A 26,539-nucleotide genomic window follows, 5' to 3' on the forward strand; every position below is an offset into this window, starting at 1 on the left:
CGGCGATCCAGATTTGATTAAAAGGGTCATAAAAACTGGTGACGAATCAGGAGAGACCAAAAAAAGCACGCAAAGTTCGATCGAATGTCAAAGTTTTGCTCACTATTTTCTTTGATTAGCGTGGCGTTGTGCATCAAGAGTCCTTGCCACATGATCGTACGGTCAACAAGGATTATTATCTTGAAGTTATGCGCCGCTTGCAAAAAACAATGCGAAGAAAACATCCGGCATTGTGGAAAAACAAATAACTGCTTTTGAATCACGATAATGCACCTACTCACTGGTCATTGCTTGCTCGTAATTTTTTGGCCTAAAACAACACCGTAATCATGCTTCAGCCACCATATTCACCAGCTTCGCCAACCTGTGACTTTTTCCGTTCCCAAGATTGAAAAAACCTATGAAAGGATGATGTGACGATTGAGGAGATGAAAATCGAATCGCTGAGAGATCTCGAGTGCATATCAGAATTGCTTCGAGGATTGGAAAAAAAACGCTGAGGGGCCTTTTCTGAAGGTTACAAAATAGAAAGCTAGGGCAGACTTATTTCAGTTATTTATATAACATATAACACTATGATTTCTGCCGCTGTGTACGCAAGATAGGTTGGATTTTTATCATAAGGATACTTTTTCTGGGCTAGATTTACTGGTACTTTCTTAAGCCTCAAAGTGTTGCACGGTACCTTGCTAAGTACAATAAAAACTTTTCGAAACCGACGGAAACTTCACGTTACATCAACTTATTTGTAAGAGGTCAAAGTATTCATAATTCAACTCTTTTGCATAACATAATAATGGTTTTGGATTACCGGAAGTATGTGTTTCTAATTTCGATATACAAAATGGCATTTTTGTAACCATGTACGAAAAATTTAGTTTTTTAATATTTGATTACGAGAACTGAATAATTTTGTCATCGATTACGTGAAACGAATCCACATATTTCTCAAATTGAATCATAAACTACTGGTCTTCTCTGTTATATAGGGTTTTCCAACAGGAACTTCCAAACTTTGACAATTGATAACGCCCATCTTGTTGAAGCTACATCTACAACTGACCCTAATTTTCATCGAGAAATCATCTTCAGCGATGAGGCCCATTTCTGTAAGAATGGGTACGTGTATGTGTTTAGACTGATTTCTTTGAAATCTTGGGGCAAAATATTGTACAGAGAGTAATTTATGGAATATTTTCGCGATAAGTGAAGACGAAATCGATTTATTCTAATGTGGTGAGCGTTTCGTGTGTTATGTTCGTGGATATGACATTGTTTCGCCAAGGATGGTTTCTTCTTATGGATTTCAATCAAAACGTAATGAAGAAATAAAGTTGGCAATGGCATAATTCTGAGTTTTTTTAAATATTCTTGACAGTGATCCCTGAATCCAATATTAGCCAGCACTCTCAATGCCTTCTTTTGCATCCTAAATATTTGAATGGAATGGCATGAATTTTCCCAAAGTTGTACACCATAACTAATATGATAGTGAAACAGTGAAAAATATGAGGTTTTAAATATATTTGCACTAGTGAAGTACTTCAATTGAACAAATAGTGAACCCGAGAGTTTTCTCTTCAGTTGAGAAATATGTGCAGACCAGTTGAGTCTATTATCTAATGTAATGCCCAGTAATTTAACTTTAGTTTCACAATTACCATCCCCTGTTGGCCTGAATTGGATGATTTTGACACCAACGATATTTGGTTTGAACAGAACGGTGCTACGTGCCTAACAGCTCATGCCACATTGGATATTCAGAACGAACCATTTGAGAGCATGGTCATCTCACATGGGGTAATATAAACTGGCACCGAGATCGTGCGATTTGACGCAGTTAGACTTTTTCTTGTGGGGTTTTCTTAACTCGCAGATGTATGCAAATAAGCCACAAACCGCAGCCTCTCTTCAAGCCAACATAACTCTTGCAATCGGTCAAATTCAGCCTGATTTATGCGCCGCCAAAGTCATGGAAAATTGGAAGTTTCGGATGCGCTCCACCCAGAGAAGCCATAGCGGACATTTGAAGGATGTATATTCCACACTTAATGGCATCTTTAGGTTTTCCAAATGAATAAAAAAAATTGTTGAAGGTAGGTTAAGTTAGGTTAGGTTCAAGGTGAGTGGGTCTATTCTACCCTCCACCGCAACCCGCAAGGGTTTATTGTGGCTCACACCTATTCACACTCGGCCAAATAAACCCAGCTTCTCAACGAAGCCGATTAGTTTGTATGGTGAGTGGTCTTTCAGGTCAGATGGTAAGAGTACGGCTCTGCCAAACTATGAAAACCTAATTCGGCCCCTAGCGGGGCAGGCACGAAGTATGTGCTCTGTTAATGAGGTAGTCGAATAGTCAAGTTGCAAAATTTCCACCTTGATACCCACGGCAACCTTCCCATATGAGGGTTTTTGCACGTCAGCTACACCTGACGATGCCTTACATTCAGTCGTGCAGGGCTTTTTCGCCTCTGGTTTTGGTGAATCATCACTTGAGCGCAAACGTTTGCTAACCTGCTCATGGGGGGTTTGTTCCCCCACTTGAGACAGATTCTGCGTACGCCGCTTAAGAATTTGGTGCAAGGCGGTTTTATAAGGTACCCCGCTCTTGAGAAGACGACTCAGTCATTTCCTGGCTGCACCACCAAACCTTTTTTTGAGGATCAGTTATTGGGTCAGGAGTTGGGGAGTTGAGAAGCTCTCGGTCCTGAACTAAATTCACAGGGAGGTCAGTTGGAGTCGTAAACTCGATATCCATCTCCTCTGTAGACTCGCTCCTGAACTAAACTTACAGGGTGGTCCTTTGGAGTCGTAAACTCGACATCCATCTCCTCTATAGACTCGCTCCTGAACTGAATTTACAGAGAGGTCCGTTGGAGTCGTAAACTCGACATCCATCTCCTCTGTAGGCTCGCTCCTGAATTGAATTTACACGGAGGTCAGTTGGAGTCGTAAACTTGACATCCACCTCCTCTATAGACTTCCTTCTGATCTAAGTTTACAGGGAGGTGAGTTGGGGTCGTAAACTTGACATCCATCTCCTCTGTAGACTTCCTCCTGATCTAAGTTTACAGGGAGGTCAGTTGGAGTCGTAAGCTCGACATCCATCTCCTCTATAGACTCAGCGTCAAAAAGAATTTTTAAGTTTACTCTGTCCATAAAAGTCCCACGAGTAGCTAGGGAAAGAAGGTCAATCACAGCAGAGCCCCGCATTACCGTGACAACACGACGCTACGACGAGAGGGCGCCCGGTATCTCGAAGGTTCCGTAGAGACAGCTGATAGGATCAGTGTCTTTCCTCCTCTCGGCAGGGATGCACATACCTTAGGATCAAGCCATTGTTGGGATGCCATTCAGTTAGGGAATAACAGAACCACACGTTGTTGAAGGTAATTGAGATTGAATGATCATAGGCGGTATCAAATAATTTTTTAGATTTCTCGAGTATAATAGGATGTAATGCGTTTTCGACCAACTCTTCTATAGAAGACGTATGATGAACATACACGATAATTCCGCAAATGCTTTCCAGCGCATTTACGGGGCTGAAACCAGACAAGATGTATACTCAGGCTACACCTATACTCAATGGTACAGGCAGAAATTTATAACTACCTACCCGGCCTAACCGTTCGTCTTCCAGGCAGAATTAAATTCAGTCTTCAATGCACAAGAAGGCCTCAAGGAAAAAGTGTATTAATCTGTTATGTCATGAAGGAACTGGTGTACCTGAGAAATTTACTCTATACAAAGTGCCAGGAATTAGAACAGAGAAAAAGATGTTGAGTGTGTTAGACATTTAACATCAACTCCACAATCGTATATGGGACCTGAACCAGTTGTGCGGGTACGAAAAGCCATGTTAAGGAACCAGATCAGGAAATGGATCAATAAGAAACATGACGAATATGGAATATGGAAACACACTGGAACCAAAGAACTACTTAAACTCAGACTAATTACAGGGCTACTCACTGGATACTGCCCTTTTAGCGTATACCTGCACAAAATACGGTTGTATAATGGGTACTTCAGCTGCAGACAATGCAACAATGTGATAAGACAGCTCGTCATATTTTATATGAATGTGAGTCACTGGATCATAGGAGAAAAACAGCAAGTGACCTGTTGTTGGAGTGTTATGAAAAGGAAATCACAATTAGCCCATGAGGTTTTCTTTTGCGGATTTGGAAGTAATGATCCTCTCAAACAACAAAAATAATCTCACAATAGTATAGGTATATTGAAAACAATTCTTCTTTGAGATTTGTATGTGGTATTTGCAGACAACAATGGATTTCTTACGAACTGGCAGAATCTAATTGACCTAACGTAGACTCTTGCAAAGGCACCAGGAGAGATGAAGGTGGTTTTTAAAACAAGTCATACACTACAGAGCCTTTTGGGAAGTCCAAAAGACAATGTCAAGAATTCGGAAAAGTCTGGAATATACAAAATTAAATGTAAGGACTGCGATGCAAAATATTATGGACAGACAAAAAGATACATTAAAGTAAGATATAAGGAACACATAGCACACTTAAATATGAAAGACCTGAAAAATCAGCAATCGCCCATTATATTTTGCAACAAAACTATTCCATAGACTTCAGTTCATTAGGATTAGTTAGACAAGTTAACAACAACAGGCAACTAGATGCCTATGAGAGTGTAGAAATAAGAAAACCCGATAATATTATGAATAACGATGACGGACCTATACCAAAGAGTATACTATATAGCTTGTTAAAATAAAATAATGTTGTTGGGTTTACTGATTACTACATAAGGACACATTGCAAAAATAAATTTGGATAGGCAATATTGTGAAATTAATTTTTATATAGCTGAAAATTGTTTTATATAAACATATATTGTAAAATAATAGATAAGGCAAAATTGTAAAATTAATTTAGGTTGGTATACCTGTATAAGTGGTACGCCTAGATGGTTTACCTGTATGGAATACCTATATAGCATAAATAGGGCTAGCTCGCATTAGTTTCTAGTTTTAATCTTCCTCTTTGAAATGATCACTTGGTGATCGAAACACGTGTCGAGGTGTTAAAGATAACGATTTGGTGTTGGGAAAAGACTCCAGTAATATTCATTACTACACCAAAGGTTCCAAACAGTGCATCATAAAAACTTACTAAGAGTATACTGCGGATTTGATTTCTTCTGCTATTTTCCATGTTATTACCATTTCAGCACCTGCAATATGCACTTATCTGGGTCGTAGGACTTATGGTCCCACTTATACCTCTTGAAACACTCAAGTAGTATGATTATAATTGAGAGCTCTCTACACACACGTCTATTCAGTGCCGATTTACATGCTGGAAAAGCGATTGATTTCGCTTTTTTGTATTGGAAAAGTTCGTGTCGTCAAATTCGTTTGCAAGAATCAACTACACCATCGACTAACCTGATTTCATTTTCATGATAATTTTGAAAGTACTACGCTTATGTGATAATTTATTTATTTTATCGAAATTTATTTCAATTGGTCAAAAAACACGTTTAGATACCTTATCAAAAATCCTTAGCAAACAGTATATCACATATTCATGCATTGAAGCACTGCAGTGTTTATTCTGGGTGTTATTTGATATGATGTGATGTTTCGGATCAAAATAATAAAAGTTTAATCTTTCTCAGCATATGTGGGGAATTGTTTTGATATCACATGACTATTCGAAAGTTAACGTAGTTCGAGTTTATGGCTGCGACCGCAATTGTTAATTAACTTATAGAAATACCCAGCGAGTGTCAAGTTTGTTGTGCAATTGAAAATTCTTCTCAAAGAAATGGTGATATTTTCGGAAAAAGAGACAAGCACTCTGGTGTTTTTCGTAAATGGTAAAAAAGTAAGTTGCCTGATTCTGATTTTCATTTGTAAGGAATTGAGGTTAGGAATTGTCTTTATGATTATCAAAAAAAAGTGAAATAGATTCCTCCTGAAATACTGATATTTCAAAAGAATGAGAGTTTCACAACGTGCATGAATTTTCTTATATATCAAACTTCGAGAGAATAACAAAACCCAGTTGATTTTCCCTAAACGATAGAAATCTTGAATGATTGAAAAATAAATTGTGTAAACATTTTTTTGTTATTTTTCTGGTTGCCTGATTGCTGTCAAAGCTGCAGAGAGCTAGGTAGACAGCGATTTTTCATTCGATCATCTTTACAACTGACCGCCGTTAGGACCTTCTTTTATCATTGAGTTTTCTTTCGTTTCCATTAATGATATCTTCGAGAGGAGGTCGTTATCACCATTTCTTGCTAAGAATAGAAGAGGTCAAACTTTGAATCGTGACTCGGCCTATTATTACCAATGAGATCTATAGCTATCTCTAAGAGGAGCTATACTCCTCCCAATTTCTCTAATAGCAGTGAAGATCGGGTTATACCTCATTGAAAAGAGCTTTCGATTTCCTTTTCATTATGCTTTTGAAAATATATTCTCTTATTCAGAAAAAACGGAACTTTGAAATGTCAACAAAACGTTTTCCAAAAAATACAAAAATTAAATGGATTCAAATTGAAACGGTATATTTTCAGTAGAGATTAATTAAAAAAAAAGTTTTGCCTTTCAACTTCTCCATCTTGATTAAAAAAAATGTGGGAATCTTCCAAAGAAAGGAAGCCATCAATTTCAAAAATTAACTCTATACAAAGATTTGTAGATCATTTAAAGAAGTAACTTTCACAAACTGGAAGGAAAAACTCTCTCGAAACAGCTATTTTCGAAAGAAAAATACTTTCGAAACAATTACTTCCATATGAACGTTGAATTATGCGAAAAACATTTTTTCTATTCCGTTTGTATTTCAAATATTCGTAATGGAATCGAATCAGATATCATTCACAGGATTCCTACACAATATAATTAATGAAAGAAATTAAATTTCACTTACATGGAACACTGTCATCCTCACTGGATGACAGTGATGTTTCGCTGTAAGACACTTGCCTCATTGACTCTAGCGAAAACCTACCATATTGATCAAGTTATTGCTGGAAATAGTATCTGTCAACCTTCAAATATCATTATAATTCATTTCCAAACCGTTATCGCATATTTTGGAGTACCCACTTATTACTTCGCGACATACACTAATGTTTTGTCCTCACAGGTCTCACGGTGAGTAGGTGAAGTGCAATACAATCATTATGTGATCCAACAAAAAATAAGAAGGACTCAAGTCGGATGACCGAGGAGGCTACTTCATCCTATCTGGCGACCTCGAAATTCTTTGTTTGAAGTTTGAAAAATTACGCATGTTTTGTTAAAAATGTGGAGGAGCACTGTATCATTATTCCCTCTTCAGTGAATGCAGGATAATTTTACATGATATTAATAAAAGAGTTGGTTGTACATATCGCCTGGTAAATTTTCAGAGTAGTTGAAGTACCTAAAATGGAACTTCAACGTGAGAATCACCCACTTCAATTTTTGCAACTGACATTTGAAAAATACATAACAACACATGTATTGAAAATCAAAGTATACTGAGATTATGTATAGGACTGTATTATCCATAATGTCAACCTAGGCAATGGCCTAGGGTGCATATTACGGGTGAAAAATCAAAGAATTTTCCAGTAACTCATTGGAAAAAATCACATTAATTATATTGTGTAGAAATCCTGTGAATGATATCTGATTTGATTCCATTACGAATGTTTGGAATACAAACGGAATGGAGAAAAGTGATTTACGTATAATTAAGCGTTCGTATGAAAGTATTTGTTTCGAAAGTATCTTTCTTTCGTTTAATTTAATGTTTATATGAAAAAAATTGTTTTGAGAGGGTTTTCTCTTCCAGTTTGTATCTGAAAGTTACTTTTTTGCATGATCTACACATCTTTGTATAGAGTTGATTTTTTGAAATTTATTCCTTCCATTCTTTGGAAGATTTCCACATTTTCTGTATCAAGATAGGGAAGTAGAAGGCCAAAAACTTTCTTTCCCAAAAATTGATTTCTCCTAAAAGTATACCCTTTCCATTTAGTTCAATATGTTAGTTTATGCTCAGCTTGTTTTTCTTTGTATAAATATCTTCGACATTTTCACCTCTTTTTCATTTATAGTAAATTTTCTCTTGGAAAGAATCAAGCAATACCAAAAACCATACATGAATCCATCCTTTTGCTCTTTCGAGCATTACAAAATTAGATCACAAAAAGTTATAACTTTGATAGTATGGCCTGGGTCAAGGTCAGGAAAATGTTTTGAAATTGTGTTGAAATGATAATTTATGAAATAGATGAACATTTCAATGTAGCAGACCACTATTATAATATTCATGAAGTCATTGTTCACTGTGGTTCTGGCGTTGAATTTAGTCATTATTACGCCTGGTAGTCTGGTTCACATGTACTCGATTTAGCTCTTTTTGGTGACATTTTTCAGCCCTGTCCAAAAATTACGACCAAGGTGTCATTCGATTCGTATTTTTGCCTAGAAAGTTTAAGGAAAGGCACAAAAACGCGCCGATAAAAATTACAAAAGTTGTAAACAATTATAAGTGAAAAAAAATGGGGCTTTAGTTTTTTCTTAATATCTCGCAAAATTTTCAAAATTTTGGAAATTTGAAAAAAGATTTGAAAAGATCAATGAATTTGCGTAAAAAAAGTCCCGACTCTCGAAACTGTATCTCGATTATTTATAATTTTTACAGAGCCCTGAAAATAGAGCAGAGCAAAATGAGGCTTTTTTTCAAAACCTTGAAGAACAATATAATTTATGATTAAAAAAAACAGTTCCTTGATTTTAATATTTAGTTGCAGAAAACGATTGTTAATTAACAAACGCATTTTTTAGCAACAAAGAAATTTTTTTTCTGAAAATCATGATTTTTTCCAATTAACATAATGCAAACAAAGATTTTCGTATTGCTTGTAAACAATGTATTTGTTTATAATAAATTTATTAACAATAGCTGTAAAAAAAATAAAAAAAAAATATTATCAATTAGTTTTTAGCCATGAGACATTGAAACAATAAAAAATTTTAAAAAAATGTAATGCCTTTTTTATAAAATTATAATTTTCAATTGTTAATAAAAAATAGAAAATAACAATTTTTTTATTTTGGCAACGGTAATCTATTTTTTTGCCTATTAAGGATAACTTTACCAAAGAAAAAAATGCCAGGGTTTTAGTTTAATAATTATAGGGATTTTTATATTATCTTTCAATTCAGAAAAAGTTATTAACTAACAAATTTATAATTAACGTTAAAATTGGGATAAATTTTTTTTACTGCGGATTATTAGTTATTGATGTATCCCAACATTACATGAATTTTTTCATTCCTTAATATTTACATTTAATATGTTTAAATATTTTTTTTTGTTTTTATGTCAAAGTGACGAAAGGCGCGCGGAAGCCAGACTGCCCGCTTTTGGCTCTATTTTCAGGGCTCTGTAAAAATTATAAATAATCGAGATACAGTTTCGGGGGTCGGGACTTTTTTACGCAAATTTATTGATCTTTTCAAATCTTTTTTCAAATTTCCAAAATTTTGAAAATTTTCTGAGATATTAAGATAAAACTAAGGCCCCATTTTTTTCACTTAATTGTTTATAACTTTTGTAATTTTTATAGGCGCGTTTTCGGACCTTTCCTTGAACTTTCTAGGCAAAAATACGAATCGAATGACACCTTGGTCGTAATTTTTGGAAAGGTCTGAAAAATGTTACAAAAAAAGTACATGTGAACTAGACTATTGGTCAAAGACGAAACGGACTGGTTTAAGTTTGACGATAGTCGTGTCACGGAGTGTTCTGGCGATGTATTGAATCTATTGGAGCTTCTGGAGACATTCTACATTTTGTTTTATGAGAGGCAGGACATTGGCAGATCAAGATCTTCAGATGATGTGGTGCTGCAGATTTTTCCGGGTTTTTCTGCAACTGAAAAAGCAAATGCACCACTGGAATCAATGAAGTCGCCCCGGAGTGCCAATAATTATTTATTGTTGTTTTTATTTTTATCGTTGTTTCATAATTTCACAAATAAAATCACATATTTATTTATGAATATATGCAATTATAATCCAAATATAATTATAATTTTCGAATACGTATGCATGTTATCAAACACTTTCCCAAAAATATTCAGTATCCCTATTTATAAAAGCGACCATATGATAAAAAAGCCTTAAAAATATTCTTGGAATCTGAAGTGGCAGAAACTTAAAATTGTGTGAATCGTTCGAATTATTTTGGCCGATTATCAGAAACCGTTTTTGTTCAAACTAGAGTGTTGGGCACTTATGACACACATTAAAATCATAAGATATTAACCTCCAAGTTTTGCAACATTCGACATTATATTATAAAATTATATGATATTTATGTTATGCAACCCATTGACTGATAATGAAAGATAAATTTCTGCTAATTTCAACATGACCGTTATGAGAGATATCTGTGGAAAAACTGACCTATGGAAGATTGTTGAGAGAAAATAGAACCACGTGCCGAATCAAAGTCGATAATAACGGAGTTGAAATTTTCAAAGCCAGAAACATTCACAGATATTTTTTCTGTGGAGATATGTGTGCCTGTGAATTTCAAAGTTGATGAGATATTGTAGAATGTATCTCAACTACATACGACTTCAAAACCCATCGATGAACTTGTCTTTTAGATGAAAGTATACAATTCCACACGCAACTGAGGATTGGTCTTAGATGAATATCATGTTCATTATTCATTATGAGATACATACAGTGTGTCCGCAAAGTACGGAATAAATTCGATATTTTCACAATCAAAGGTCGTTTTACAAAAACCTGAAAGATGTCGATTTTTAATTTTAATATTCTACATTTTACAACAAAATTTCATCATACAGGGTGATCCATATTAATTTGATGACGTCATCGATATTTTTTTAATTGCAACACCCTGTATTTGGTGTCAGTTTTTGATAATCCGTAACGAGCTGATTCCGAAAAGGTATGATACTTGGAGTCTAACGGACATAATTTGAAAAATGTGCCCTTAGAAAATACACGCAAATCAGGTCGTCCTGTAAATGATGATACAAAACTAGATGTTCTACTTGCTTTTGAAGAAGATGTACACACTTCTGTTCGTAAGGTTAGTCGTGATTTCGGTGTCAGTAAAACAACTGTACTTTAAAATCGAACTTCTACAGGAATTGAACGAGGATGATCCAGATAGAAGAATATAATTTTGTGAAGCCATGATTGATAACTGTCACCGTGACCGTCTTCTCGTAAAAAATATGATTAATCAAATATAATTAAATGGTGGGGTCAACCGTCAGAATTGTAGGTACTGGGCCAAAAAAACCCCACTGGGTGCGTGAGCATCATACACAATACCCGCAAAAGGTAAATGTATGGGCTGGCATTGTAAGAAACAGGACCATCGAACATTTAAAATAAAGTCATGTATTCATTACTGGATTACTTTACCATTGTGAAATTAATCATTAGAAAAAAATATAAAATAATTAATTAATTTCTACTTTTATTAGATATCAATGAAAATTTTTTCCTAAGCTTACATCTTTCAAATTCTGTCCATTAGACCTCAAGTACCATACCTTTTCGGAATCAGCTGACGGATTATCTGAAACTGACACTAAATACAGGGTGTTGCATTTAAAAAAATTACCGATGACGTTAATATGGATCACCCTGTATAATGAAATTTTCTTGTAAAATGTAGAATATTAAAATTAAAAATTGACATGTTTCAGGTTTTTGTAAAACGACCTTTGGTTTTGGAAATATCGAATTTATTCCACACTTTGCGGACATACTGTATAAGGAGTTTTACTATCATATAAAATCAACCAGGCTCAAATTCTAACCCATCGTTAGAAAAAAGATTTAGATATCTAAAACTGTATTGGCATCAGTCATCACCACACCATAGTAAGTAAGTATGCAGGGTGTTTCCTAACTACGGTACGAAACTTCAGAGGGTGATTCGATAGGTCGTTTGAATAAAAAAGTTCCTATGGACATATTTCCGGGGTTGCTTCGTTTCTGAAATACAGGGCGTTGAAGTTTAAAAAAACCTTATTTATAAAATATAATAGGTATCCTTACACCAGTTTGGTTGTAATTTGCTAGTTATTTGAAATAATCAGGCACTTATTTAGCCCGAATTAAATTATTAGATCAAGTGGTGTCTCAGTGGGCATCACAGCCAATAATATTGGGAAAAAAACCACCACAGACTTTTTTTGTAGTTTGTTTTAAGACTAAGCAATTGAAAACACAACTTTTTCGTCGTAAATAATAATCAATTTTGACCTTAAAAAAGAAAGGAGAATATCCAACTTCTGGTGGAATAAATGACTGCAATCGATTTGTCATTGAATGTCTGACACGTTCAAAAATATCTGGAGTATTCCTTATGACATTGCAATTGTCAATTATTCGATCCTCAAGTCATTCACATCAAGTACAGGAGTTTTATAAACAAGAGCCTTCAGATGGCCCCATAAATAAAAATCTAGAGGATTCATATCAGGCCTGCGAGGTGGCCAATTTTGAGGTCCTGCACATTCATTCCAGCGATTAGGGTAGGGTTGAGATGCAAGAACACTAAAATTAGCTGGAGCTCCGTCGTGCATAAACCACATGTTACCTTTTACAAGTACCCGCACTTCTTCCAACAAAATGGGTAAATGATCTCGCAGAAAGTCCGTGTAGCATTCACCTGCTATTCATGCTGGTTGAAAAAATGGGCCAAATAGGTAGTCACCAATTATTCTTACCCAAATGTTCAGTGAAAATTGTTGCTGAAAATTACTGTCTCTAATAACGTGGGGATTTTTATCGGCCCAAAAATGGTCATTGTGAAAGTTCATAATAGCATCTCGTGAAAAATTTGCTTCGTTCGCATTTAAAATATTTGGAAAAAAATTATTATCGTGTGCCATCGTATGAATCAACCACCTGCAAAGCATTGATTTTTGGAAGAAATCCCCCGAGGCAGTGGAGCTTGAACACGCTGTATATGATATTGGTATAGAAGGTTTTTTTAGAACTCTCCATGCGGTTTTTGGGCATTCAAAATTCCTGGTACTATTTGAAGGATCTTCTTCTATTACATTAAGTATAGCTTCTTCTAGTTCAGGCGTTGTTACAGGTTCTGGTCTTCTACCACCTGCATTTTTAGTTAAAACTCCCAGTTTCACATAATCTTGCATGTAGCGTTCTAAATGCGTTATTCATTTATCCTGAATATATACAGACAGAGTCCAATTACATATACACAGTACCTAAACTACACTAAACCTAACACATATATAGATAAAAAGATACAATTGACAATAAAATTATTATAAATATAAAGTCCCTATAATGAAATATATAAAATCATTGCAAATAGGTGTTAAAAAATATAGGAAATAGAAACGGGCTAGTGCGTAAATTCATAATATATATGTCATATCTGTAAAAATAAAAGAAACATGTAACATTAATTCATTCTTATTGAATAGAGAATAACAGAGATCTGGGATTGGTTGAGGTAATGTTTAAAATATCGATATCAGTGTTTTCAACTAATTTGTTTGTAGTTATCAAGGAGCAATCAACTGGAGAATTTACGTTGAAGTTATGAAATATGCAATCTCTTCGCCTCAGGCAGATATCTGGTATACTGAAATTGATGGAAGCGAGTACATCGGGAAGAAAAATGTTGTTTCGTAATAAATTGAATATGAATAATATTTGAAAATTTTCTTTAAGGGTGCTTAAATTAAAATCTTCCATTTGTTTTACATAGGATATCATAAAAGGGTATATTCCATATTTTTTTAGATACATTGACCTGAGATATCGTTTTTGTACCTTTTCCAGCATATCAGAATGCGTCAGCGTTTGGGGTGACCATATCACACACGCATATTCGAGTTTTGAACGAATGTAAGAAATAAAAAGTACTTTATAAGTCTTAAAGGTAAATTCATGACAAGTCCTGAGGATGAATCCAAGCCATCTGAAACATTCCGCTTGCAGTCTTTCAATATGTTCATTGAAGTTGAAGTTTGAAGTAAACACTTCACCTAGATCCTTGATTTCATTGACTCTCTCGATAGGAATATTATCAATGTTATAGAGTCTCTTGAAAGGGTTTCTTTTCCTGGTAAAAGTTATTATTCTACATTTGGATACATTCAAAGCCAGGTCATTATCTTTACAGAAAGCAGATATGGAGATAATGTCATTTTGTATGAAATCAGTATCTTCAAATGATTTGATGGATCTGTAAATTTTCAAGTCATCAGTGTATAACACAAATTTTGTATACCTAATATAATTAGATATATCGTTGACAAACATAACAAAGAGCAAAGGACCTAGTATTGAGCCCTGTGGTATATCCGAAGATGTTACGAAAGTATTTGATTTTCTATCGTTGAATTTCACAAAATTCTCGCGATTCGAAAGATACGACTTGAGTAAAGATGATAAGTTCTCTGAAAAAGAATATGCATGCAATTTCTTCATCAAGATATTGTGGTCGACCTTATCAAAGGCTTTTGCTAAGTCGGTATATATCGTGTCAACTTGAAATTCAATATTATTACCAATATAATCACTAATGAGGATTAAATTTGTTATAGTTGATTTTTTTGGTACAAAACCATGTTGTTCGTTAATTATGACTGGAGACACATGATGATATATCCGATTATATAAAACTTTCTCAAAGATTTTTGATGGCGATGACAGAACTGTAATGGGCCTATAGTTACAAACTAAACTAGCACATGGAATTACTCTGTTAAGATATCTGTCCTAGTAAATTCGCCGTGCTTCTTCCGCATTTTCATGTGCCAATTCATAAATGGAATTCATAATGGAATCACTGCTGTTTGACAACTTTGATTTTCACTGATATTACAACACTTTCTTTCACCTGGTCTCCAAAGTGGGTGCTCATGATATGCAAAGTGGCTTAAATTTTTTTCTCGGAAATGAAGCTAGATATGAAGAAAACACAAGCGACGAAAAAATTGTATTTTTAGTTGATTATTCCAAAAAGAAAAAGATAAAACTACCACAGCATGTCAGTGGCGTACTTTTGTTCCCAATAGTGTTGGCTGAGATGCCCACTAAGCCTCCACTGGACATAATTATTTCAATTTAGTTAGGGCTAAATAAGCGCCTCATTACTTCAAGTAACTGTAGGGAATTTCAACTGAGTGGGTGTAAGGATATTTATGATATTTTATAAATATACCGGTTTTTTTCAACTTCAACGTCCTGTATCTCAGAAACTAAGCAACTCCGGACATATGTTCATGAGAACTTTTTTCTTGAAACGATCACCCTCTGAAGTTTAGTACCGTAGTTAGAAAACACCCTGCATTTATGATCAGAAAAATTTTGTCATTCACTGTCTTCACTGCATGTGAACATAACTATTTACTTTTCTATATTACTTCTTATCATACTTTTTAAGTACACAAATCCACGTGTAAGCTTTTTATAAGATAAGAAAAGAAAATTAATTCAATGTTTTCTAAGATTGCCCAATGGAATATGTAAATATTTGCATTGTTTTATAATCACAAGTACGCTGTTTTTTTCAAAAAACTGCAAAAATATTGATTTTATGATCTGATATAATATGAGAGATTAAAATGTCAACTTACCTGACGTTTCTAAAGAATAGATTATAGTCGATTATTATAATAGGAGAGCCCAAGCGGGGATTTCGGGATTTACTGAAGCGCGGCAGATTAATATACAGGGGGATACCTTGTACCCGGTTAAGTACATCCACCAAATATATCAGCCCCATATATAAGGCCGCCTGTGAGGGATTAAGGATCAGATTAGTAAAAAAAATTGATCATCAGAAATTCTCGAGCGCTAATTACCTGCTAAAAAGTGTATATTCCAGTAATCTGATCATTTGAGAGTGACGTAAAGAAAGTGGAGGGCAGCAAAGTTGTAAAAAAATAACGTCATTTCAACATTCTCGAGCGTAGCTAATTTTTTTTTATTTTGAAGGAAATAATTCAAGGATGACGAAAAATATATTATCTGACGATTTCCGCAAGCCGAAATAACAAAAATTCGTCGATAAAGTTCAATGCGTGCAGCAGTGTGATATCAGTGTTTCCCTCTCCAAGTTTCTATTCCTCTATTCTCTATTCACTTTTTCTCTATCTATTACTCTCTCACTCCGTCCCCACTTTGAATTCTGTTGTCATGACGCCATCACAGCTGATCACAGAGACTCGTTCGTGATGAAGATGAAGATGATGATTAATTAATCAATTAATTGATGGATGTAGCCGTTACTACGTGGTAGGAAATCATAATGAAGAAAAGAGAAATTGAACTTTCTATGTTTTTTACCACTTTTATTTGTAACTAACGTTACTGCAGTTTCGTCATATAAGGACATTTTCAAACTTATACAATATATAAGAACATGTTCAAACTTATACACTATATAAGTTTGAAAATGTCCTTATATGACGAAACTGCAGTAACATTAGTTACAAATAAAAGTGGTAAAAAACATAGAAAATTTCATTCCTCTTTTCTTCATTAATTATTCACTTGATAAAAAAAAAATATTTTTTTTAAATTATTTTCTTATAAATACAAGTATTCTACTTAAAAAACATACACTTATTTATTTTCATGCTATTTCCTGAGCATTTCAATTAACTCAGTTCAATTAATTGAAAAAAAATTTTAAAAAATATTGTTTTTGTCAGATTAAGCGAATCCCTCTAGATAATCGTCAGATTGTGAGACAGTACGTCTAAAACATAAAGATTAACCATATATATCTTAATCTGACGCGCTTGAGTATTTCAAAATGTCGAATTTTTTCTGCACATTATTATAATGGCCGCGAGTTTGGGTCAGATCGAAATCGTCAGATTATTGAATGAGACCTTTTTGTTTGCACTTAACACCCTCTTAGAAAACCTGACGGGCTCGATTAAATTTATTTCCTTTTCACTTTTAACCCTTAAGTACAACCACCCACATCATGCAAACGATCAGATTAACATACCAACATTATTAAAAATACGTAGGGCATTGATGCTATCAATATCTGACGCGCTCGAGTATGTCCATGCAATAGTATTTCTTTACATATTTGAAAATCTATAGCCGCTTCCTCCACCGATGAAAAGGTATATATAATGTACATGTTTTTCTTCTTATCATCCAAGCTTTGCAACCTATTATGTCTCAATGACGCTCGAGTAAATCCCCATTTTGCATCGTGGGCTCCTCTGCTATTAAGCTATCCAAAATCATTAGGTCTCACATTATCATGTTTAATTTATCTTTCTAATAAATAGAAGGAAAGACTTATTTCGCATTATCCATATTGTTATCAAATTTATGTTTCTTTCTTCTGGAACATCGGTATTACAAAAACATCATTTTTTTTTAAATAATCTTTATTTTTGTTATATGCCACCTTACTTGTTTAATTTATTCATCACAAACTGGACTATCTATTGTTAAATATCATCCCTCATATGTTATTGGACCGAAAACATATATTAATGCCCAGCCTATTATTTTTTTCTCGTAAACAGCAATTTAAGAAATTAAATGAGAAAGATTTATGTTTTTCGGATCATTCTAAAACGGAGTGCTTATAGTTAGAAAAAAAAATCATTTTAAAAAAAAATCCACAATCCATTTTTGAAGATAATACTTAACCTTACAAACATCCCTTCAATGAGATTGGTAAAAAACTTTCCAAACGCATTTGGTAGTTTCCAAGAGATTTCATCAGGTTTTGGTTTTGTCAATCTTGGGATTCGATATCATCTGATTCTTTCGTATGCTTGGTTCTCAACTTCTTTATGCCAATTATCTGTATTTCAAAAGGTGGATATTTCCAAAACAAAGGAATAATCTATAAAGGTTTGTATCAGATACAAAATCTAACGAAGAATTCATCAGGAACAAACTGCTTCCATAACGACTATTGCATTGAATAGAAAGTTTCATACCTTCTAGCGTGATAATTTAAAAAGTATTGACTAAACTACAGGATTTGACAGAAAATAAATACTGGGCTGGCCAAAATCGGTAAACTGAATTACATTCGATTGTCAGAAACCTCATAACCTCGGCAAATGCTTCTTGTCCTTCGGCAGCACTAACCCATCGGTTCTGTTTCGACACTGACCGCCTAACGAGAAATCGCCTCCTGTCTCTCTCTGTAGCTTTCAAAACAAGGTAACTGGAAGAAACCAGATCCCAAAAAATAAAGTATTCATGACCCAACACCATGTATGGATTTTTAAGCCAGCCTTAATTCTTTATTTCAACGTGAATCTAAAAAAAAATTTGAATTCTAAAATGTGTTCAGTAGGTACGAATAAAAATAAAGATATAAAATATTCAAAATATATAATTGATGTTATTTTGACATTTTTTGTGTTGTATTACCGGCCCAATTGACTACAGTGACTCTTCAAAATGTTACACAGGTTAAACCGGACGCTTTCTAAAAAAACGTATATCAGAACATGAAAGAGACAAAAAATCTGTGATTCCAATCCCACGGCTCTTGTTGAAGGTACTAGAGAAAACGACCCCCACTTCGACTTTTCGAATTCTAAGATGCTAGATATTCAATCTGACGACAATCTGTTAATTCTCCTTTCTTTCTAATTTCAGATAGAGGATGACCATGTGGATCCAGAATGGACATTATTATTTTATCTACGAGAAAAATGTATCCTTCTCAGGAAGAATAGTAGTTGTAAAATAATGCGTTTCAAATCATTTGAATTTCAAATCAAAACGATAATATATCTTGAAGACGTCAACGATTAGAAAATTTTCAATGCAATGTTACGTAATCCTTTACATACAGATTCGTCATTCACCGAAAGAAAAAATAGTTATAATGAGCATACTAGTAAATATAAACAAAAGGATTATGGTGAACTGAATTGAGCGTAGCTCAGATATATACAGGCAGTTTATTTTAGCTGATACCACTATTGCTATCTCGGAAACGGTAGGTCGTACAAGGACGGTTAAATGGAACAAAAGTTACCTTTTTAGGGATGCAACACAATGGTATTTTCATATCCATAAAATCATCAACAGTTTGTGAGATATTTGCAGAAACTGAAAATGAGAGATTTTATTTTTTTGCTTTACCGCCTCCATTTTCAATAATATTAAAAAATGACAAAAAACTCAGCTTTATTTTACGTGCTTTATAATCTGGGTGTACTCATTTTTCAATGCAACGTTTCGTTCATTGAATTCTATCATCAATATATGTTTTTTAAATACGAACCTGTATATTGTTTTATACATTTTCGTAGTCAATATAATTACAAATTCGTTGATATATCACAACATCTATATTTCCCTAAGTTTCTTCCCGAAACCATATCATCACTATAATTTTTTTATTAGGAGCTCGAATTTCCGAATGTTACTGAAATCCAGAGTTCTCCTGTCGATAATGTCGTTCATTGAGATTATAAATATTTGTTTTCACTGAAATCCAACTAAATTTTTGTCAGGGTCGTCTTGAAAAAGAGAGACCAATAATCTTTGTATCAATGCCAAGCCATTCATAATTTCCAAATGTCTTTGAAAATTTGTAGCTACCCAAAAATGTTTGTTCAGAAAATGAGGATATCAACAAGAATTAACTAATAAAAATACTGTATTAAAAAAGTCATAGATGATTTTCACGAGAAACATGATAAGCGATAATTTTTTTTTGAAGTAAGCCATGAAATACATGAATGTGAATGTCAAGTTATTTGTCACACACAAAATAAAAGTTATTCAAATCGTTGAGCGATTTTAAGGGAGAAACATGAATTATTCCAATGACGAAAAAGTGGATATGCTTTTCGTATATTCTAGGTGCGAGGAATGCTACCAAATCTCTGGTAATGTATCAGAATTTGTATCCTGAACGGAATTATGGATCTTTTGAAAAACCCTCTGACAGAAAATGTACCGTTACTGAATGTGGTGGCGATAATGAAATCGGCGTTTTAGGTGAGTTCAAAGAAAATTCACAATAATGATAAAGTGACATTAAATTGATTTAGAATTTATGGAAAATAAAAAAATTGAGAACAAGGAAGTATCTCTGAGGAAGATTGCTCATATTTCGGCCATATCCACTACGTCTGTACAGAAAATTTTGAAGAAAAATAAATTCAAGCCTTATCGAGTCAGGAAAGTTCATCATTTGCGTTTGAAGGACTTCAACAGGAGAAAAGTTTTTGTAGATGGAAAATTTCGCCAAGATAATAAAATAAAAAAAAATTGTGGTGTGATGAAAGTACATTTACCAATAACGGATGGTTCAACAGGAATATACATTATCATTGGCGACAACAAAATGAATATTTACATAGAGTTACTAATTTTCAAGAGAGATATGGTGTTAACGTATGGCTTGGTGTTCTTGATAATGAAATTATTGGCCCCCACTTATTTGAAACATCTCTGGAGAATTATACTTGGATTTCTTATCAGGGATTCTAATTAAGTTATTAGAAGATTTGCCATTTAGCCTCATAAGAAAATATGATTATTTCCAACACAACGGAGTTCCACCACATCGCAGGAGAATCTGCAGAGATTTCCTCAATACAACTACAAGAAGGTGGATAGGAAATAATGGTCCTATTGAATGGCCACCACGTTCACCGGACCTGTCTTTTTTCGATTTTTCGTTGTGAGGCTTTAAAAAAGATCAAATATTCAGAACAAATTTTTAAAATATTGAAGAATTGAAAGATTCAATAAGGAGTGCCTGCATCGCTATTACTCCACAGATGTTAGAGAACTACCACAAGCACACTATTTCTAGAGCAAGTATTTGTTTAAGAAATGATGGAAGACAATTTGAACATTTGATGCGATACCGCGTAAGACGGCAACTTAAAAAATGTAACGTGAGACATTCCGTTATGGTGTTCATTTACTATCATTTATAATTTTGTTACATTTTCTTTCGCAACTGTCTTTTTTTCAATGTGATGTATCAACGATACTGTTAACTATATGTTACAACAATAGTTTGATATTTGATTCCTCATTGAATAAAAAAAGTTAAATGATAGAATATTGATGATGTGGTTTCGGGAAGAAACGTCGAGAAATACATATGTTGTGATATGTCAACGAATTTGTAATTATACTGACTACGAAAATGTATAAAAAATATACAGGTCCGTATTAAAAAAAATATATATTGATGATGGAATTCAATGAACAAAATGTTGCATTGAAAAATGAGTTAACCCAGATTATAAAGCACATGAAATAAAGCAAAAAGTTTATTTGTCATTTTTTGATATTATTGAAAACGGAGGCGGTAGAGCCAAAAAATAAAATCTGTCATTTTCAGTTTTTTGCAAATATCTCAGAAACCGTTGATGATTTTATAGATCTGAAAATACCAGTGTGTTGCATCCCTAAATAGGCAACTTTTGTTTCATTCAACCGTCCTTGTAGGACCTACCGTTTCCGAGATAGCAATAGTGGTATCAGCTAAAAAATACGGCCTGTATACTCGCATCGTGTATATATTTATCGGAAGGCCATTAGCTATCAGGCAGCAGCTCCTCCTATAGACAATAGTTCATTGGCTGACAATCATACATATTCATAGCATATCTGAAAAACAAATTATTTGAACAAAGACAATTGAACAAATACAAATATGGCTTCGAGCTACTTAATCTTTAAATTGAGATTTCCTTTTTTGAAATTCATTCAATAGTAAACCCATTAAAAATTCCATAAAATTCGTGAGCACTTTATTATCTATTATGTAAATATATATTATATATTCCACTTAAAATCTCCCATATCTCACAATTTGTATAATCTATTATGCGGAATATTAGATAAGTAGAGTTATTCCCAATTTGAGATTCAATACTACCTAATTACTGCTACATTTTAACTAACCATACCTACACGGTCAACTCAGATTTTGAAAACTCGGTTATTTCTATATTTCCTCATTGCGGTCCAAGGTGAAATCCAAAAAATTCAGATGAAGTCAAGAACCGTTAATGTTAGGCGATCGAATCGAACTCAAAATTGGAGATGCAACAAATAGATTTCATTTGAGGGAAGTCCCATTTACAATTTGTAAAAACACCACTCTGACAACAATCTTCTTGAATTATGAATGGACTTTATTTATTTCGACTTTGAACATATGGGTACTTTCTTATTTTATATATCCTACAAAATATCTATAAACAATTATGGCTCTAATACTCATTTAGATATGTCCTCGGGAACTTCAACAGCCATATATCTCTCCATTTGTAGCCCTTCTATTCTCATTGATCATACTTGGAATGTTCATGACGACCTACACTGAAGTGATCACCACCCAATAATTATAACAAAAAATCGCCACACTGGCAATTCTTATATACACGAACCAAAGTGGAAGTTAGAGACCGCCAAAATAAACATGCAGAATATTTCTTCTGAAGGCTCTATTGATAACACTCTCCGACAATTCAATGGTATCGTGATTGAATCGGTTACTAAGGCGATAGGTTGGACGAAATACATCCAGAGTGACAAAATAGTACCTTGGTGGAATCTTGACTGTGATACTGCTATAAAGCAAAGCAAAAAAGCCCTCAATGCTTACAGACACCATAACACAACAGAAAATCTGATAAACTTAAAATTGAAAAGAGCAATTGCAAAACTAGTAACTACCACAGCAAAAAAACATTCTTGGCAGAATATGTTGAAACGTTTAACATCAACACACCAATGAATCAAATTTGGAAAAAGGTTAGGAAAATATCTGGCATTACTACCTATTCTCAGATTAATGCACTGAAAGTAGAAGGGAAAACTTTCGAAGACAAAATTGATATCGCTGGAAAACTAGCCGATTATTTTAGAGATATGTCTTCCAACACTGAATACGATCCGATTTTTTCAGCTTACAAAGAAGTAGATGAGAACGAATGTATCCCGATAGTTCCTAACGAAGATTCTATAAACACTCCCATATCCATGGCAGAACTCTTAGAGTCTCTCGGATCACTAAAGGACACATCTTCAGGGCCTGACGATATCCCCTCTAGTTTCCTCAAACACCTACCGGAAGAAGTTCTGGATTTTATTATCATTTTCTTCAATAAAATCCGGACACAACACAAATTCCCTGAACTCTGGAAATTGGAAAACATAGTTCCCATATTGAAAGTAAAAAAATTCCTGATAAAGTGGATTCTTAAAAACCCATAGCTCTCACCTGTCACCTATGTAAATTGCTTGAGAAAATCATTAATAAGCGACTTATCTGGACTCTTGAGGAAAACAAACAGCTCATAAGTGAACAAACTGGCTTCCGTCCACTAAAATCTACAACAGACAACCTAGTTGATCTGGAAAGTAATATCAATGAAGCATTCAAAAATAATCAGAAATGTATCGCTGTATACCTTGACCTATGTAAGGCATTCAACATAGCATGGCATCATAAAATTGTCAATACTTCAGTATCCTGGGGATATCAGGGAAATATTTTAGCTTTTATTGAGAATTTTCTTTCTCAGAGATATTTTCGAGTCAAAGTGGATGGTGTACTATCATCACCAAGATACGTAGAGAATGGGATACCGCAGGGCTCTGTAATCAGCACCACTTTATTCCTTGTGGCCATTAATGACCAAAATATGGTCAATATTCTGCAAGGGGAATTAAATAAGTTAGAAGACTGGTCAAGGAAAAGCGGTTTTCAATTTTCTTCCAATAAAACTAAATGTATTATCTTCACGAAAAGACCGAATAAAATCCAAAATCCACCAACCTCAACTTTCAAGAATGAAACACTAGGATACACAAATGAAATAAAATATTTGGGATTGATATTTGACCAGTCAGTGTCATGAAAAACCTATATTAAATATCTTGTCACAGTGTGTCAAAAAAGGCTAAACCTGTTGAAATGCCTAACAAATAAACAGTGGTAGGACATTATTGACTTTATATAGAACTTTAATAAGGTCAAAATTAGACTACGGCTACATATGCTACTCGTCTGCTTCCGCGAGCACCCTCAAAGCTCTGGATAAAATAGATAACAACGCACTCAGAATCATCTCTGGAGCATTTATTACAAGTCCGGTTGACAGCCTACTCTGTGAACTTGGAGAGTTACCTTTGAAGCTCAGAAGACATGAACTGACACTATCATATGCAGCCAGGCGACAAGCCCATCAAACTCGACAACCTGTCATTGTCCCAGTCACTCCCACTACAAAAACAAATATTCCATTTCATGAACGAAAAATGCTTTCCCTCAACCTCATACAGATGCAAGAATTTCCACAAATCCAATCCAAACTTTCAAAAAGAACTCCTCCATGGCGTATTCCCTTACCGAATATAAATACTCAGCTACTATCCATGAGCAAAGAAACCACAAATCCCCAGCTGATCCAAGCTGATTACCAAACTATAATATCTGAATACCCACTTCACCAGAAAATCTTCACTGACGCCTCAAAAACAACTCGTGGTGTAGGATGTGCATTCGTAACGAATGAGAACGCCTGTAAATTTTCTTTACATGAATCTGCCACTGTTCTCACTGGAGAACTTTATGCCATCTATAAAGTTCTTTTGTTCATTAAAATGACACCTGGTAAAGAGTTTTTGATAAATATGGACTCTCTCAACTCCCTTATTTCTTTGTCGAAAATATATACCCATCACGTACTGGTAAATATGATTAAAGAGGATATGAAACAACTAGATAACAGGACAGTAACATTCCTATGGGTTCCTTCACATACTGGGATTTCTGGAAACGATATAGCCGATAAACTTGCCAGAGAAGCTGTAGAACATCCAGCATGTAATATCAGTATGAAAGCATTGCCGATAGATCTCAAATCCTATTTCCATTGCAAAATTGTAGAAATGTGGAATCACCACTGGTCTCAAAAACCTTCCAAACTTAAGGAAATCAAGGCTACATTATATCCTTGGAACAACAAAGCAAGAAACCGCTTCCATCAAGTCATAATTACCAGATTAAGACTGGGCCACACTCGCCTTACGCATGCACATCTGTTGAGGAAAGAACCGCCACCAAAATGTTTCGAGTGTGAAGTGCTTGTGACTGTTAAGCATGTTCTGGTAGAGTGCCCGCTCTTCACAGTTGAGAGACTGAACAATAAAATTCCCTCCAAACTAAGTGAAATTTTCCAAAATACCAATATCAACAATATTGTTGAATTTCTTAAAGAATGTAACTTTTTATTTAAACTGTAATGTAAACAACTGCATGTTTTAGATATATTTTATATGTTTGCCGCTAATACCTACGGCTGATGCGGTTTTTAATAAATAAATAAAAAAAAACTAGTGGAGTACGATAAGAGAGTAACAACAAAGACATTTTGAAAGATACATTCACTCTAAAATCCAACCTTTCTCCGCAAACCTAAGAAGTTCATTGAGCATCAAACTTCGGTCTTTTATAGATTTTTGGAGGAAATCAGAAGTACGACAGGTTATTTAATTTGAGAAACAAACGCTAAATAACTGAACACACAATTGTTGAACCAGCCATACGTCACAACCATGCTCAATCCTTAAAGAGATGGGATGGAATCAAAGGATGCAATCTTGCCAGGATCACCCTGGGCGACCCTGGGAAGCTTGCGCCGAAGAAATATCTGGCGATGACCAGGAAAAAACCCTATCAGGCTAGCAATACGAATCCAGCAAAATTGCAAAAGAAATACATCAATTTGTAGCTAATTAGTTGCCAAAACAACGATTTTGTTGCTCGTGCCGATCCCCAGAAATTGCAAATAATGCTATCGTGATATCAAGGTAGCAAGGTAACTCAATAAATTACATCATTTCCCTTTGATCTTTACAGAATATTTAGTTGCTACTTAGTTCCTAAACCTTGGATATAGCGAAAAATTTTTAAATAATTTTTTTTTATTTTTCATGATCTTGCTATATTGAAACTGTTTTTTCCTGGAATTAAAGATGTTCTGAATTTGTTGCTCACCAAAAGTAAATTTGAATACACCTTGAGTAACAGCAACGATTTTCATTTTTTTTTCACGTTCTTGCTATCTTGAAACTGGTTTTCCTCAGAATAAAAAGTGTTTCAAATTTGTTGCTCACCAGGAGTATACTCAAATACACCTTGAGTATCAGCAACAAATATTTGAAACCGATCGGCCGATTTCCATTTTTTTTTTTTTCAGTTTCTTCATTCTTGCTACCTCGAAACTGCTTTTCTTTGGAATGAAAAGTATTTCAAATTTATTGCTCATCAGGAGCAGCAACAAAATAGGTGAAACCGATCGGCCGATTTTTAAAATTGTTTTTCTCTTTCCTCGATCTTGCTATCTTGATACTGGTTTTCCTGAGAATAAAAAGCGTTTCAAATTTGTTGCTCATCAGGAGTATACTCAAATATACCTTGAGTATCAGCAACAAAATAGTTGAAACCGTTCGGCCGAT

General features: G+C 34.3%; 2 protein-coding genes across 3 annotated transcripts in view; one reads left to right on the top strand and one right to left on the bottom strand.

The window, feature by feature from the left end:
• The window catches only part of LOC111508887 (uncharacterized), a 90,726-nt gene that overhangs the window by 26,299 nt on the left and 37,888 nt on the right, over positions 1-26,539 (bottom strand). The gene's annotated exons all lie outside the window — the stretch shown is intronic.
• LOC111502823 (xanthine dehydrogenase rosy) overlaps positions 5,584-26,539 on the top strand; it is a 52,210-nt gene continuing 31,254 nt past the window's right edge. The window contains 2 exon segments of the mRNA XM_074173237.1: positions 5,584-5,870; positions 18,689-18,746. Coding sequence (XP_074029338.1) covers positions 5,811-5,870; positions 18,689-18,746 — 118 coding nt within the window. The 5' untranslated portion in view covers positions 5,584-5,810.

Source organism: Leptinotarsa decemlineata, unplaced genomic scaffold (genome assembly GCF_025532065.1).
Source record: "Leptinotarsa decemlineata unplaced genomic scaffold, Ldec_3_MD MMD2_tig00000218_RagTag_RagTag, whole genome shotgun sequence".
NCBI lineage: Eukaryota > Metazoa > Arthropoda > Insecta > Coleoptera > Chrysomelidae > Leptinotarsa > Leptinotarsa decemlineata.